The sequence below is a fragment of the Leptopilina heterotoma genome, unplaced genomic scaffold, assembly GCF_015476425.1.
Source record: "Leptopilina heterotoma isolate Lh14 unplaced genomic scaffold, ASM1547642v1 Lhet_58, whole genome shotgun sequence".
In the NCBI taxonomy this organism is placed as follows: domain Eukaryota; kingdom Metazoa; phylum Arthropoda; class Insecta; order Hymenoptera; family Figitidae; genus Leptopilina; species Leptopilina heterotoma.
The window spans coordinates 3,186,563-3,204,518 of NW_025111131.1; the positions used below are offsets into that span (position 1 = coordinate 3,186,563).

At 36.2% G+C, this 17,956-nt stretch overlaps 1 protein-coding gene across 1 annotated transcript in view; it reads left to right on the forward strand.

Moving 5' to 3' along the window:
- Positions 1-17,711, forward strand: part of LOC122508842 (GTP-binding protein 1) — a 37,248-nt gene extending 19,537 nt beyond the window's left edge. The window contains exons 5-10 of the mRNA XM_043622419.1: positions 2,328-2,506; positions 3,112-3,264; positions 3,973-4,222; positions 4,395-4,539; positions 15,713-16,031; positions 16,250-17,711. Of these exons, the coding sequence (XP_043478354.1) occupies positions 2,328-2,506; positions 3,112-3,264; positions 3,973-4,222; positions 4,395-4,539; positions 15,713-16,031; positions 16,250-16,506 (1,303 nt within the window). The 3' untranslated portion in view covers positions 16,507-17,711. The remainder of the gene's footprint in view (positions 1-2,327; positions 2,507-3,111; positions 3,265-3,972; positions 4,223-4,394; positions 4,540-15,712; positions 16,032-16,249) is intronic.
- Positions 17,712-17,956: the final 245 nt, after the last annotated feature.

Here is a 17,956-nt window from a genome sequence, read left to right on the forward strand (position 1 = left end):
CATTTGCGGCAAAAGAATTTAGTTCCCTGTTTTTATTGCAGAGGCGCTGTAGTCGCTGTTTCAAACTTCGCACTCGATAATTTATTTTAAAAAAGTAGCTTTCAAATTTGAAAAAAAATTATAAAAAAGTAGCTATCGAAAAATAAAACTAATAAATTGAGATTGCCTACGTGTTGCTACACTTGGACTTCGATCACGAAGTCAATATGCGGTAGATGCATGTAAATGAATTTCATATGAAAGTCAATATTCTAAAAACATAAAAATTATGTTTCAAGTAAATTTTAATTATATTTTTTTCTGCTTTTTATATTTTAAGGCACTTACATACCTTATACCTCAAATGTTAACCTGTTTTTTCTAGATAGAGTGGAGTAGGTATGTTTTGATTTTCAACATTTGTCCCTTCTCTCAATTGCTTTACAAACATATTCATTCTTTTGTTTCCTTCTCTTTAAGATTATTATTCATAAAGCGCAGAGTTCCTTTCAAAATACTGTTTAAATAGGATACAGTACAACTTATGTATAGTACAGTGGTTATTTTTAGAAAATTATCAATTATATCCTTATGTAGGGGAGAGTCTCCAGTTGTGAGACACCTCCAGTTGTGAGACAGTCAATTTTTTTTATTATGCAATATTAAAAAGCCGATTGGTTTATATAAAAACATTTCTTTTTATATGAGCCAACTTTTTCGTGTACGCCGAAGCGGATATATAAACTGTTTTTGTTAAATACCAACATTGTGTGTGATAATCGACTAAAAATTGTTTTTTCAATAAATGCAAAGTACTTTTTTTCCAAGTTAATTAATTGGAAAAGGTAAATGTAAAGCATTTTCTTTTAGTGTTTTCCTTGTATTTTGTGATGCAATATTGCATTGTTCCAATCTACGGTTGAAAATAATTTAATTTTCCTTTTTCAAAATAGCGCCAATTTCTGGGTGTGAGACACAACATATCACCAGTTGTGAGACGGTGTCAACACCCATCTGGGCAGCATAAAAAATACGACTTTGCAGGCATACTATTTAAATGTTGTTTTGATTTTTTTTCTAGTATTTTTGGGCATGTCAAGTGGAAAAAAGTCAATTGATTCAGAAGAAATCAATTCTAATGCTCTTGTTGAAGCTATTAAATTGTGTTTATTTGATAGTCATATTTTGGCGAATAAATATTACTATTTAGTATATAATAATATATATTATTAATATATTTAATTATTTATACTAAACATAACGTTTTATGTCAAACTTATTAAATTTTAGCAATTTTTAATGAGTGTCTCACAACTGGAGACATTCTTTTTTTTTGAAAAAAGCGATGTGCTCGGAAAATGTATCGTAAAATTTTTTGAGTTCATCGAAACACTATACTTTCTTTTAATAAAAGTTGCGTATTTATGTTACCTTTCGAACGGTGTATTTTATTTACAATTTCGTTTACCCGTTTACAATTTACGGGTCAAAAATAAAACCCGTCTCACAACTGGAGACTCTTCCCTACTCTACATTTAAATACCTCTAATCTTATTTCTTTCTTAAGGTATTCCATTGCACTGGCACAAATATTATTCTCAGAATAAATTGAAACCATGATCCTCTGGAGAAGATTTAATACGTCCTTATGAATATCAAAAGTTATTGAACTAGTTTTAAAATTTGAATGAAAAAGCTTCATGCATTCGGAACAAGACTGTAAGTAGGGCATTTTTTCTTTCAAATGGCGGTCATTCTACGAATTGACAATTCGACTACTTGCTTTTCAACTATTTGTCTTTTCTACGCTTTGGCCTTTAGGGAAAAAGCATGCGTCTCTTAAATTTTGAATTCACTGACTCTCTTACACTTGCACTTTACCATGACAACCTGCAGGCAAGCAGGCCTATGAACGTTATCAAAATACTCTCATTTTATGTCCTCCGGAGAGACCTACAATTTAAAAAAAATTGAAGCCTACAGCTCTTTCTGAATCTGAGATATTTAGGCAAATGTAATGTTACAATGAGATAAGGCCCATTTTTGGGCCTCAAATTTTTAAGAAAACTAGATATTAAATATTAAGTCTTTGAAGCAATATTTTAAAAAAAATATGTTTTGGAGAAATACATCTCAAAAAAGATTACAATTGAGCTTGTCGCAAGAAGAATTCTCCTTTCGCGCGGTCGTAAGGGGTAATGCCAGTCGGATAGCAATTTATCGCCCAGAGGCGTTCATTGCTACTGACTGGTAGGCCTTCTAACTGCGCGTATGGCAAGTTCTTCTTAAGAGAAGCTCAATTTCTTATAAATTTGATTAAATAATATTTTCATTGATATCGTGTTTAGAATTGCTGTAGTTGGAAATGTAGATGCAGGAAAATCAACTCTGCTGGGTGTACTGACACATGGTCAACTTGACAATGGTCGTGGATTAGCAAGACAGAAATTGTTTCGACACAAACACGAAGCTGAAACTGGTCGCACTAGTTCAGTAGGAAATGATATTCTTGGATTTGATGGAATTGGTAAATTATTCTATTATAAGGGCGCTCGTACACATCCTTATTTCTGGTTATTGTCAAAACTATCCAGATGTTGACCTAATTTGGACTGGCTAGGCTCATAGAGAAGTATTGAATAATTTTGTATGAGAAAAGCCAATCAAAATTTATAAAACATATGCTTAGAAACGTGGAGGTGTACAAGCGCCTTAAACTAATCTTCATTTTATTTTTTGGGCAGTTTTATTCACTAGAAAGGAATTGATATTTGCAATAAAATGGTAGATTTTTTATAAAAGACAACTTAAAATGGATTGTGATTGACAAATTGGTTTTTCATGAAGAGAACCAGACAAAAAATTAATTTCATCCGATCAAAAAAGTAGAAATTCCATTTGAAAAAAACATGTAATTAGTTAACAAATACAATCTTTCATAAACTATTCAATCTGACCCAGTTTTAGCACACTTATAAAGGGTCACGAGAAGTATATTTTTGGAGAATATCAAAATAATTTATTAACTTTTGTACGAGTTACACTTGAAAAGTACCTTTTTTAGTAGCTTATAATCAATTGTAATTAAACCAAGGGACCTTTGTATATTTAAAATTATGTTAATTATTTTAGGTAACGTTGTTAACAAAGCAGAACATGGCTCTTTGGATTGGGCGAAAATTTGTGAAAAGTCTTCTAAAGTGATAACGTTTATTGATCTAGCTGGACATGAACGTTATTTAAAAACAACTGTATTTGGGATGACTGGCCATGTACCCGATTTTGGTATGTACTACTTTGAACTTGAAAACCACGCGATAAATGTTAATATCTTAATCTAGCAATATTCTAAATGAGTCCTAAATATCTACATTAACCTCTGCTTGTTCAGACTTATCCCTATTATAGCGTTTTTTTAAATATAATTCCCATAGTCCCAACAGGCGACCAACAGGGCGGGCGCAGCCAATATTGTTGAGGTATGGAGTTTTATTCTCCATGGTTTTATCCTCCCTCAACAGGGAAGGGTGGATTGAAGATGAAAAAAAGAATTTATTTATAATATAATCTGCATAATTTATTAGAAGTATTATTACACTATTTTATGTATTATATTGGTTAATACTTTATTTAGTTTAAAAACAATAAAGTAAAAGTAACATACTTGTGTTTGAAAACGTTCAATTAACTCTGAGCAAATACTATAATAATGGAACACTATTTAAACTTGAGTTACGCCCAATATTTACTCCAAGGAGTTGTTTATTTATCTTTCAACTTAACAAACATAAGATTAGATGGACTAAATGAACATTTTAAAAAATTTTAAATACAAAATCTATTAAAGTTTAAATTTTTATGAATTGTATACAATATCACATTGTCTCCAAAAAAACTTAAGTTTGGAAAAGTGTACTGCAATCGTATAAGTAAAGTAAATAAAAAATTTGTTGGGATATGATTTATAACTAAATATTCTTATGCTCATTTCAGGTATGCTTATGGTTGGAGCAAATGCTGGTATTGTTGGCATGACCAAGGAACATTTAGGATTAGCTTTAGCATTGTCTGTACCAGTCTTCGTAGTTGTGACTAAAATTGACATGTGCCCCTTTAATGTTCTTCAAGAAAATTTAAAACTCCTTGTCAGAATATTGAAATCTCCTGGCTGCAGAAAAGTTCCAGTAACTGTAAAAACCGCAGATGATGTTGTTGTCAGTGCTATGAACTTTGTTTCTGAAAGGTTATTTTTTACTTCATTTTTTATTATATTTTACTTATACATCAATTTAAGAATACATTGTTGTTTTCACTTATTATTTAAATTAATCCTTTTTAATAAAAATCATACATATTTTTTAAATTAAATAATATAAAACATGTAGAATATAGAATTTACTTTTATTATTTGACAGACTGTGCCCTATATTTCAAATCTCAAATGTTAATGGAGACAATTTGGACCTATTGAAAATGTTCTTAAATCTACTGTCTGCAAGGATAACCAGCCGTGACGATGAACCCGCGGAATTTCAAATAGACGACACTTATTCTGTGCCTGTAAGTAAGAAAATAAAAACAGTACAAATTTTAGAAAATTTTTATAAAAAAAAACTGTTCCCTCCTTTGTAAGATATTTTACATGTATTAGCGACATTTTATCTAATGAATATAACCACACTAAATTTATCACAGGACAACCTGTTTTTGAAACAAATGTAAAATTAGCAGATGTATCTGAGAGCGAGCAACCGTTACACAAAACAAATCCCGACGTCTCTATGGCAAGGGTGAGCCGCCTTCCCCGTCTTGTTACTTTACTGTTCTGTGAATTCCTCGTCTCATTCAACTCTATATTTTCAAAATTTTCTCCATCAAAACTATTTAAGCAACCCAATCTCGCGTTAGAGTAATAAAATTATCAATTCCAATGTCCTCTGTCCCCTTAAAGCAAAGATGACGACCGAAGACTAATAACACTTCTCTGATGAAAGTTCTGCTTCCAGCCTCTCTAACTTTCCTCTGGAATTCTCTCTGATGTTTTTGAGCAAGTTGCAATGTTTTACTTTGATCATTATTAATGATCTTGAACATCGCTTTTAATATATTTATTGCTCTTGTGGCTTTCTGCAAAATCTCGTTAATATGAAGATGCCATAGTAGTTTCCTATCTAATTTAATTCCAAGATACTCGAGACTATTCTGAACCTTGATCCAAACCCCTTGAACCATGAAGAGAAGCTGAGTGGATTTTTGTCTCATCCTAGAGAAGACTATCATTTGTGATTTATTAGGAGAAATTGAAAGTCCCACCGATTCAAGCCAAGGAATCAATAACTCAACTGTTACTCTCAACCGCAAAGGCGACAAAACGTCACCCTGAGGAACTCCAATATAAGAAGTCATGTAGTCAGAGCTATCGGATGAAAAAAACAAATTCTTTGATACAGTGAAAAAAGAAAAAAAATTTGTTTACCTATAAGGAACTTGCAATTCCATCATTCGTTTAAAAATCGAGAGAGGCGTAATGTTACTGAAAGCACCCTTCAGGTCGATCGCCAGTATAATTGTGTCCGCATTCATAGCAAAACCCTGATGAACATCATTTGTCAATACCAAAACGCAATTGTATGGATTTGTTAGTTATAGATAATAATTACGGTCCCCCAAACTATAATTAATAATTTATGTATGTACACCAGAAATAACTTTGACTTAATATTTATAAACTCAACATATTATTATTTATTTTATACTTCGATAAACAATTTATATACAACATCAGTATATATAGATGTTAAGTGTGTACCAGTCAACGCAAAACTGAGTTACTCCAAAAGTCTTTTTACGCATGCCTAGTCTACCTAGCAACGATTGCTAAGGCTCGTGTCACCCCATGCTTTCAAGATTTGGGGGGAAAGGAAAGTATTCCCCACACAATCAGTAGTAGAGCGACCTCTACGAAAGCCGTATTGGAAATCAGGAATACCTTTTTCAGTTTCAACATAATGTTTGAGCCTTTTATAAATTATAGTTTCAAATAATTTACAAACCACTGATGTGAGTGAGATTGGTTTATATCCTTTACCGTTTTGTTTTGGAATGAACACCAATCTAGTATTTCTTCATACCGCTGGAAAAATGGATTCCAGACAAATTTATTAAACATTTTTCACATAAAATCACTTGCTGTCGGAGGTAGTTTTTTAAGAATAGGGACCTATTCCCGGAAAAGAATCTTTCTTGCATGAATTTAATGCAACATTAAACTTACCAATTGAAAAATCGTTACCAGAAGAAATTTTAGGCAAAATAGCCCCAAGCCCAAGAATGAGCATTGAAGTCTCCACACATTATAATTGGTACAATTACATGAATATAAGTTTTTTCTAAATTGAAGACGCTATGGCAGTTGGGGCATAAACTGACAGAGACTGCAAATTACCTTTCCCCGCAGAGACAATTATTCCAACTCCATCGAGAAATCTAAGTACATTATTTGATATCTTTATAGGAGTAATTATATCTGTTCCGAGCTAGCAGAAGAGACCAGGTGTTCGTTGTTTGCTCTGTAAAGAAGAAATTCAATTAAAAATTCGGAAAACTCTAAATAATCAATTTGCACCGTTTTCCCCTAAATGCAATACTTTAAACGCTGAACACCAAATAATCCACTTAACTCTTTACAAATGAAACAATTTACTCATTAAAAGGGGAATCCCGCTGAGAAGATCACATCGCGGTGCAGCGACCTTCGATCTTGTTTTCTTTTCAAAATTGAACCGTTACTTACTCGTTGAATTGACGCTCCACTCGTAGCTTGGCGGGAAAAAGGCAAAAACGCAGACCAGAAAGAACACACAAATTAAAGAACAATAAATAAACTATTTATTAATTCAAAACGAACTCTTGACTAAATAAATTTACAACTAATAAATCAATACAATTATTAAGATTAATTAACTAAACGTTTCTCAATTTCTCAATACTCGCTCTCTTACTCAAGATTCAAAAACGCGACTCGCTCACAACTCGCTTCGAAAAACACTGAGAAACCAAAAACGATGCTGTCCTCCAAGAAGCCGGTGCGAAACGTACGAAAAACATCCTTCTCTCTCATTCCCAATTAGTCCTAAATTGCGCTCTCCTTGTCATCTCCTTCCAATGCAAAATCTAAAGAAATTAGGAAAGGGCCGCTGACCATGTGACTCTCCGAAGCTATCAATCATGCGCAAAGGCATTTGATAGAAACCTTGACGAGAGTCACCTCGCTGAACGAAAGAAACGAAAAGAAAAATAACGACGTTTCCATACAAAACGACAACCAACTTGTTAACGGAAAAAGCAACTACAAACACACAAACACGCTGAACTCTATTTCAAATATCTCGTAACGATTCACTTCGTTACAATCTCCCCCACTAGGCCGATGTTAACCCCGTTAACATTGCCAATAAAAAAAACTATTAATAATAAAGAAACAAAATTACAATAAATAAAGTATTAACTCAACTTTATTCATAGCTCATTAAAACAAAAATTAAACAAATTATCATTGGTAGTGGAAGAAAATAAACAAAATAAATTCTCAAAAAAAAAACAAAAAGGGCAACCTTGCCAAACTTAAGAATTATAAATTAATAATTCTTAGAGAATTCTGAGAAGAGAAGAAAGGGAAAAAAAACTATATTTTATCTCCCATCTACTGTTCCCTCTTCTTCAAATCCTCCCAAAAACGAATTTTAATTTCTCTTGCCATTTCCGGGGGCAAATCAGCTACCAGGCGTTCCAAACGCCCTAATTCCTCCACCACACTAATTTTTCCCAAGGTTGGAACTGGAACAGAAGCTCCCGGTTCCTCACTGAATTCCACTGATGACGCTGACCGAAAACTGGAGGGGTCAGAGGGAACAGCACTAGAGGATGATACCGCTATCTCTATCAATTTGGGCACTGACTGTGCAGCGCTGACCTTTTGTCGATGGAGAAGATGATAATACTTCTCCCTCTGACCACGGAAATCCGCATACTGGTTCGCTTCGAAACGTTGCTCCATACGAAGTTGATTCACCCTCGCACATCTTGGGCAATTAGTCAAAATGACATCCTTCCTTCCACAATTCTTACAGAATGTGCCCATGGGTTTAGGACACTTCCGCAAACCATGACCAAAAGCCCAACAATTGAAACATGCGTCCAAAGGAGGGTCAAGGTTCTCATCCGTAGGGATGGGGTCGAGGCCCGAAAACATGCGCCCCGTGAGCCGAATAGGTAAAGGTGGACGCGGGCGCTGATCGTAGTTCCGACCTCTCGTCGCTGATCGGGGAGGAGAGTCATGCAATCCCTCTAAAGGGGAACGGTACGTAGGAGGAGGGGGGTGTCGAGGCAATTGCCGAGCTTCGTCCGTCTGGCGAACTTTACTCGGGCTCTTCTCCTCCTCACTCTGCCGAGCCGTGCTAGTGACGTAGTCCCAACTGGAGAGGGGACTGGTATTGCGCTTGGACATTTCTGCTCGCTGTCTCTCTCTCAGTCGATCTAACTCTCGCCGCTCTCTCCTCTCCGTTGTACGTATGGTCTCTTCTAAATCCCTCTCGGCCTCCCTACTCTCTCTCTCCTCAAGACTCATTGCCGCAACCTCCTCTCTGACCACTACTCTCCTCTCCTGACTCACACGACGCTGACCATTAATTTTAGAAATTGCCCCCAATTTCTTATGCGGAGTTGGAGTCACTGGTAATGCAGAAGGCCTAGATACAGAATCCGCCGCCTCTTCTCGCACAATCTCCAATCCCGACACAACCCGGGGGGAAGTATCCGACCTCTCCGTCAGAGCTCGCTGGATCCAAACCGAGATGGGGTCTCTCGTTGGGGGATCTGCCCCTTCAGGAAAATCGGATAACGTCGCCCTGCTTCTCCTAGTACTCTTCGGCGCCGCCCTCCTTCTACCGCAAGACGAACGCCACATGGTCTCACCTGCACGCCTTTTGATCACTACACTGCGGATTCTTGGTCGCCTCTCCTCACTCTTCTGAGTCGCTGATCGTCCAGAATGACTGGGCATCAATCCACTATTAGTTGAGCTGTAATGACAATAACAAAACACACAAAACAAATAAATAAATACGTTTTCATCATTCTCTCAACAACGAGGAGGCACAAAACGTTTCAAATTAGACACATGCACTTTATTCACCCTACGATTATTATCGGTTTTTAACTCGTAAACATTATCCGACAATTTTTTACTAATTTCGTAAGAGCCATCATACTTAGGTGCCAATTTCGCAGAAAATTTCTGAGCCGCATTTGATAATTTATTAACTCGCCAAAGAACTTTATCGCCAACGCTGAACATTGCTACTCGTTTATTGCGATTATAGTGCAGCGTTTGCTTTTCTCTTTCTTTATCGATGAAACGCGCAACCAAATCCCGCAACGCATCTAATCTTTTTAATCTATCTAACCAAACTTCCGGCTCAATTTTATCTACTAATATTCTTTTTTCCACCTCTCTTCGCAAACTTTTCACTAATTGTGGTTGGCGACCATAATTTAAAAAGGCTGGGGAAACTTTCATAGTCGCTTGGACTGCGGTATTAACAGCGTGTCTAAACTCATGTACATGTTTGTCCCATTCTCGGTGATCGTTACCCACAAATGTCGCAATCATTGTCTTAAGGGTTCGATTACTGCGCTCGACAGGATTTGCTTGGGGGTGGTAAGGAGGGGTTGTTAAGTGTCTGACTCCGTATTCTTTTAACGTCGAATTTAAAAAATTATTATCAAATTCTTTTCCGTTATCTGTGAGAAGAAAACGGGGAGTTTCCCACCTAAACAAAACTAATTCCTCGAACGCTCGAGCAATCGTTTTGCCATCCGCTGACCGTAAAGGCTTAACCTCTATCCACCGAGAAAACAAATCTTGGAAAACCACTAAATATTTACATTGACTTTTACTAGGGGGAAATTCCATGCAGTCTGCCGCTACGACAACCCATGGACTTTCAACTATACGCTGACCCATTAACCCACATGGCCCGCTCTGCGACACTTTAAACTGCTGGCATTCCGGACACGCCTTCACGTACGCTTGTACGTCATGCCACACCCCTTGCCAGTAGTATTCATTCGCTACTCGATTATAAGTCTTATCTATCCCCAAATGGCCTGCGGAGAGTTCTGCGTGGGCTGTCTTCAAAATTTGCTCACGATACTCCTTCGGCACGACTAATTTCCAAGTTTCTGCTTGGTCATTGAACGGGTCTAATAAAGGGTCTTCACGTTGTCTATAAAGACGTCCGTCTTCCACTCGCCAACCCAAAAAACGTTCAGGGAATTTTTCAACTAATTCTTTGCGTTTAACATACCACTGGTCGCTGATCGAATCAAACGCAGCACACTCAAAATCATTTTCGTATAGCCGAGACAATGCATCCGGCACGTGGTGGTGGATTCCTCGCCGGTGAACGATATTAAAATCCCACTGTTGTAATTTTAACGCCCACCTTGCCAAACGGCCGGAAGGCTCTTTTAAGTTCCTCAACCATTTGAGAGCACTATGATCCGTAATGACAGTGAACTTATACCCCTCCACGTAAGGACGAAATTTTTTAATCGACCAAAGTAAAGCCAGACACTCCTTCTCAGTTACACTATAATTTCTCTCCGCTGACGTTAGGACTTTGCTCACATAGACAATAGGATGTTCACCATCCTCAGCCTCTTGTGTGAGCACCGCACCAATGGCGTAATCGCTCGCGTCACATTCAATGGTGAATGGTCTCGAAAAATCCGGTCGAGCTAAAACTGGCGCTGAACTTAGTTTAATTTTCAAAGCTTGAAATGCTTCTTCCTGTTCTTCTTTCCACTCCCACACTCTTCCCTTTTGCAATAACCGCAACAACGGAATTTTCAAATGGCTATCCTTTTCTAAAAAACGCGAATACCATCCTACCATCCCTATAAATATCCTTAATTGTTTGATATTAGTAGGTGCAGGATATTCTCAGACTGGCGCAATTTTCTCCTCGCTAGTACGCAGACCTTTACTATCAAGCACATATCCCAAATACGTCACACTCGAACACCCAAATTCGCATTTTTCTGGATTGACAACCAACCCCGCTGACGCCAATTTTCCCAAAACTACGCTGATCCATTTAATGTGATCCTCGAAATTATCATTCACAATAATAATATCGTCTAGATAACCGAACACAACTGGCTCAAATTCAGGCCCAAATAAGGAATCAATCAAACACTGAAACGTTCTTGGGGCATTGGTCAAACCAAAAGGCATCCTTTTGAATTGAAACTGTCCTAAACCCGGGACTGAGAACGCAGTATACTTTTTACTCCCTTCCGCCATTGGTACTTGGTGATAAGCCATTTTTAAATCGATTTTTGAAATAAAACGAGCTTTTCGGAGCTTATCCAAGATGGCGTCAATGCTCGGTATTGGATAAGCCTCTTTTAGAATTATTTTATTTAAATCACGAAAATCAAAACATAAACGCCAAGAGCCATCCCCTTTTCTTACAATGACAGGAGCAGTATTCCACTCACTACATGTTCTCTCTATTATGCCCTGATCTAACAGTTTCTTTACCTCGCTGATCAACCACTCTAACATAACTGGGGACATTCTTCGTGGTAAATGTTTAATGGGCTCATCCTCTTTAACGATAATTGTATGTTCGTTGAGATTCGTCATACCATGTTCTTTCCCCTGTGGCAACACTAACTCATCTACTATCCGCTGAACTTCCTTACGCTGACCGGGGGTTAACTCACAAATACCCGCACATTCACCCATAATTTCCCCCCCACTACGCTGATCGAGGCGGTTTGCAAATTCGTGCCATTCTTGTCCGTTCACTCTCCACAGTCCCCTGCCAAGTTGAACATCCATATTCATTTCACGGCAAAAATCTACCCCCAAAATTAGATCTTGAGTCAAAGATTGAATCACCTTCAACTCAAACGACTGTGCAAAACCGTCGATCGTTAACCACAATCTTAATTTGCCCATTGTTTTCGTTGAACCTCCAATGGCGCTTGCAATTTCGGAATCTAAATTCTCGATTTTGTCTTTAAATTTTTCTGCTACCGCTGGCCCTACCGCTGAAATTGTTGCCCCAGGGTCAAACAACGCGAAATAAGGTTGATCGGCAATTAAAATTTTTAAGAAAAACCTATTTTCATTGCTCGTTGCATCGATTAATTCCTCACTCTCCTTTTCTGCCTCTAGAAAATTTTCCCCCGTATCTATGCTATTTTCCAATGTCTGTAGTGGCAGGCGAGCGTTCTCCACTGCACCGTTCGCCAGTGCATCTCTTTCCCTTGCGTCGCTCATAGTGCGCATTATATTTCTCGTCTCGTTACACCTTTCACTCGGTGCTAGTACGACAGTCTCGCTGACCCTCTCGTGCCTTGGCTCTCTCCCCCCACCCACTGGGTATTCGCCAGGCGCCCCGCTCGGTGCTACCACAGCAGTTCCGCTACCCCTCTCACCGCTCGAGTTCCTCTCCCCACCCACTTGTAACTCTCCACTGTGCTTGCTATATACACTCTTCTCTCTATCGTATACTATTTCCCTCAAAGGTAAAGGATTTTCCTCGGTATCACTTTTACTACGCGCTGAACATTCTAACTCTATGGCTGGGGGGGAAGACTGTTCTGCTTCCCCCCTAACGCGTTTCCCAACAGTTCGCGTATGGGTGCACAAGAATCACAGCGCATGAACACCACTCCTACAGTTCCACACACTTGACATTTATCATTGCTCTCGCTCCGCTTTAATGCACATTCCGACGCATAATGGCCAAGACCCTGGCAATGATATCATTTTCTTTTTGCGCACTGCACTGCTTTATGACCCGCTGCACCACACACGTTACATAACCCCTCAAAAGGACGCTGACCGGTAAGTGGGGTTTTATTCTGAGCCCGATTACTTGTCCTTTGACGATCGCTCGGAATCAACAATGACTTGACCAACGATTGAATTATCGGTAAATTCTGATCTAATGTTTGAACTTCCGATGTCACAGGAAGTGCTTCCTGCGGCGGCTTCACTGGTCGCTCCTGTCCTTGTTTCGCACCAAAATACCGATCATTATTTGACAACGCTGCCATACTCGTTGCATCCTCTATTTTTGTAGATTCCTTCCCCCTTTTCTTCCCTTTTGTTGGCTTGGGCTTTTTACTATTTCTCGACACCGGTTCCGGGCTCGATTCTGACGCTGAACTATCCAATAACGCATCTATTTTCGACACCCTCGCCGAAATCTTAGGCGCTGCCATCGGGAATTTCATTTTCTCTTTTTGGGGGGGTGGGGCATATCTCCTATCGATATCCTTAATTCGCTCGTATCTCCTTAAAATTTTTTCCATTTCGCTGATCTGATTAACTTCATAGCCAGACAAATAATGTCTATATTCTGGTGTCAGACCACGATATATCACCTTAAACAACGCGTCTTGGTGCATCGGCTTACGAAGATGTTGTGAAATCGTTCTTAAATTAACAATATATTCCGAGATTTTCTCTCCCTTAGCCTGCGTACGTGCTTTTAATTCCTCAAACACGTCTTCGTCCTCGACTAATTCGAGGCCCCACGTTGGGCGCCAATTTGTAAAGAAGAAATTCAATTAAAAATTCGGAAAACTCTAAATAATCAATTTGCACCGTTTTCCCCTAAATGCAATACTTTAAACGCTGAACACCAAATAATCCACTTAACTCTTTACAAATGAAACAATTTACTCATTAAAAGGGGAATCCCGCTGAGAAGATCACATCGCGGTGCAGCGACCTTCGATCTTGTTTTCTTTTCAAAATTGAACCGTTACTTACTCGTTGAATTGACGCTCCACTCGTAGCTTGGCGGGAAAAAGGCAAAAACGCAGACCAGAAAGAACACACAAATTAAAGAACAATAAATAAACTATTTATTAATTCAAAACGAACTCTTGACTAAATAAATTTACAACTAATAAATCAATAAAATTATTAAGATTAATTAACTAAACGTTTCTCAATTTCTCAATACTCGCTCTCTTACTCAAGATTCAAAAACGCGACTCGCTCACAACTCGCTTCGAAAAACACTGAGAAACCAAAAACGATGCTGTCCTCCAAGAAGCCGGTGCGAAACGTACGAAAAACCAACTTGTTAACGGAAAAAGCAATTACAAACACACAAACACGCTGAACTCTATTTCAAATATCTCGTAACGATTCACTTCGTTACAGCTCGGACATAAATAAACCAAATGGTGACCCGCGCAGTATTCGCAAGACGGATATGCTGATCTGCAGTGATTAGACAAGTGACAAAATCTTTGGCAGCGAAAGCATCTTCTTGGTCTAGGAATCTACTAAATCATTGGCGCTTTGCCACTCTTTGCATTCTATTTTTAATTGATTTTTCCCATTTCTTGAAATAACTTTATTTCCTTTAATTAAAGGGTTCAAAAGGTCTACTACACTAACCGGATCTAATTTCCCTATATTCCTACCACGCACAGTGCTTTCCATTAGTGCGACATAAGGAGAAGGATTTGTCGGACCATACATAATTGAAATTCTGGATTTTCTATGTTAATAAGATCCCGTCAGATAAGGATGTAATATAATTATCTATTCCAATGTCTTCTGTTGAAACGCGTCTTTAAATTTTGTTAAATGAAAATTGTTCTTAATAAAAAAAACTTAGACGCGTTATTGAGGTATAAAAAAACGTAAACACAATTTGCTGTTCATACATTGTCTAATTTAATAAAAAAGTCACTTTAAAATAATTTGAGTTACATTAAAAAGATTATAATAAGACGTCTTTATTTTTTCATTGTTAATGACAAACTGACTCATTCTAAGGAAAATTCTGTTTCTGAACTTGTCCACCAAAATGCGAAAATATACAAATTTAAATATAGATGTCCTCAGTTATCAGTCTCACATTTCATCAATGATCAAAACACACATCCTCTATCTCCTTATTGCAAAGGTGACGACCGTTGACCAATAACACTTTGCCTCTGATGAAAGTTCTGCATCCAGTCTCTCTAATTTTTCTCTGGAATTCTCTCAGATGTTTTTGAGAAAGTTGCAATATTTTCCATGATTATTATTGAATACCTCAATGCATGTCACTTAGGGGAATTCTCAGACATTGGAAGGCATCCAAAATCAATAATACATAGCCATTGCACTTCACAAAGTAGTCAATTAGCATCACTATACAGTTTTCAAGAAACATTGAATAAAGCAATTAGATACGTCCGACCAGCTGGACTGCTTGTTTTGAACCTAAAACTTGACAGTACAGTAAGAGAGGTTAGAAACATTGAGTGGCGATGTTCGTGAAAGAATCTGTGACCGTTTAAATGTCCACATAAATGGAATATTGAATATCAACTATAACGATTGTTTAATGATAAATTAAAAATTATGCAAAGATTAATAAATCATTTTCCCTTATTCGTCACAAATCAAATTTATTTAGCACCAACGCGGCAGTCAGGCGCCACTTAGTTTTATTTAGAAAAATTTTGACTTTTTAACACTTTGACTTGAAGGGTTGATAATTTATCTTACATTTTTTATAAAATACTTTAAGATTTATATAATATACAGTAGGTAATTCTTACCTCTTTTTATAAGTTTTTTAATTTTATCCAGCTGTTTAAATTTTTCTTACCAGTGCTATTATTACTATGATTATTCTAGGGTGTTGGAACAGTGGTATCTGGAACGACTCTAAGAGGAGTTATTCGACTAAATGATACTTTGTTACTTGGACCAGATCCGTTGGGACATTTTATTCAGATTGTTATAAAAAGTATTCATAGAAAGCGAATGCCTGTTAGAGAAGTACGAGGAGGGCAAACGGCAAGCTTTTCTTTGAAAAAAATTAAAAGGTCTCAGATTCGAAAAGGCATGGTTTTAGTTTCGCCTGCATTAAATCCACAAGCTTACTGGGAGTTCGAGGGCGAAATATTAATTTTACATCACCCAACTACAATTAGTTCTCGTTATCAAGCAATGGGTAAATTTATTTCTAATATTTAAATTAATAAGTATTTAGAATGTTTTACTAATATTCATTGCTTAGAGTTTCTGTACATTTTCACTGATTACTTTTAAATTAATTAAGCGAAAATTTTAAAGTAATCAGTCAAAATGTAATAAATCTTTGCGACCCGAGTGTAAATATTTAATAATTTATTTTGTTTCTATATTTATTTTATATATTTTATTTTTTAGTACATTGTGGGAGTATAAGGCAAACAGCATCTATTTTATCAATGTCACAAGATTGTTTGAGAACAGGGGACAAAGCCTCAGTGCATTTTAGATTTATAAAAAATCCAGAATATATGAAAACAGGTCAACGCATGGTGTTCAGAGAAGGACGTACAAAAGCAGTTGGAAACATAATTCGTCTCATACCTCACACAGGATCTAGTAACCTACAAAGTAACAGAGTAAATAAATCCAATAGAGTTGAGTACACTAAATAAAATGTCTCGTAAATTCGTTTTATTTAAATAATTTTCATTTCTCTATTTATTTTTGTAATTCGAAAAATAGAATATTAAGTACAGTTACTTAAACTTAGTTTCTATTTAAAATATTATTATCTACTTAAAGGAAATTAAATAAATTTGTTAAAATTGTCATTCATAAAATTACCATAACATTGTTATGGTATTAATGACATTATACATAAAATGTAAAAAGTTGTACGTACCTTAGAGTAACTTATCAATATTTAATTTTACAAAGTAATTTAACGGTCGGACTATTTCTTTAAAATGAATAATTTTCTAGTGTAAAAATGTTTGTCTCATTTTTAATTATTAATTTTTCTGAAGGAGGTTGTTTTGACGAAACGAAAGAGGTTGCCAACATTTGTAGAATTTTTTAATTTAATATGTGGTCGACCACAAATATTTTCGCAAAATATTAATATTATAGTTTTTCAGAAAATTTAAGTTAAACTTTGTATTGTATACAAGAGATTTTAAGATTAAAATCATACAAATGTTAATAAAAGTATACTAAAACTTTAATAATCTTTTGTATTTCTGTCAGCAGTTTTTAAGCGATTTCAATACAGTGATAACACTGAATAACAGAAAAATATATAATTCTATTCTACTACTATTAAATATAATATAAGAATTGTTTTTCCAATATAGTAAGAAACAATTGTACTAAATGTGATTTAATTACAGAAATGTGTTATTATTAAAAAATGATTATCTATTTTTGGATTTAGTATTAGAAAAAAACTTCTGTGATTAAGCATAGGCAATCCCTCTTCACCGCCTGTCCCTCACGAGATCTAAGCAACCTCCTTAAGTCAAATACATTATAAATAAAAAGTATATAATTTTGTTAAAGCTATTAAATATTTAAATAAACTGCTTACGAATACAGATATAATTTTATATTGAAGTAAATATAAAACATACAGCTGTCTACTTTTGGAATTGACGTTTCTTAAATTAAACGTCTAATATTTATGTATAATTATCTATACTATCTATCTATCTATCATTAGGGAAATTTATTTTGTTTTAAAATTTAAGCTTGTTTTTTATTTACGTAACTCAGGTTTTCAGAATTCGGAACTGTAAGATATATTTGGTATTGTTGACAAAAATATGTAGAGTGACTTTAATTATAAGATAATATATTCTTTGCTTTTATAAATCGATAATTGTGTTTTTATTTTGATATAAGAAAGAAAACCTTCATTTTGAGCCAGGCCGATGTATCGAGTATTCGAAACATTTGGGTACTCGAAAATTTCCGGTTACAGAATTGAATCCAATCAATATTGCCCAATCTTAACCTGTTGAAACTTTCGCATGCACCTGTTACCTGGATATAAATGTTAATGAAAACTGGAAGATGATCACTGCCGAATGAATCGGGCGACGTCCAACATTCAGAGATGCACCC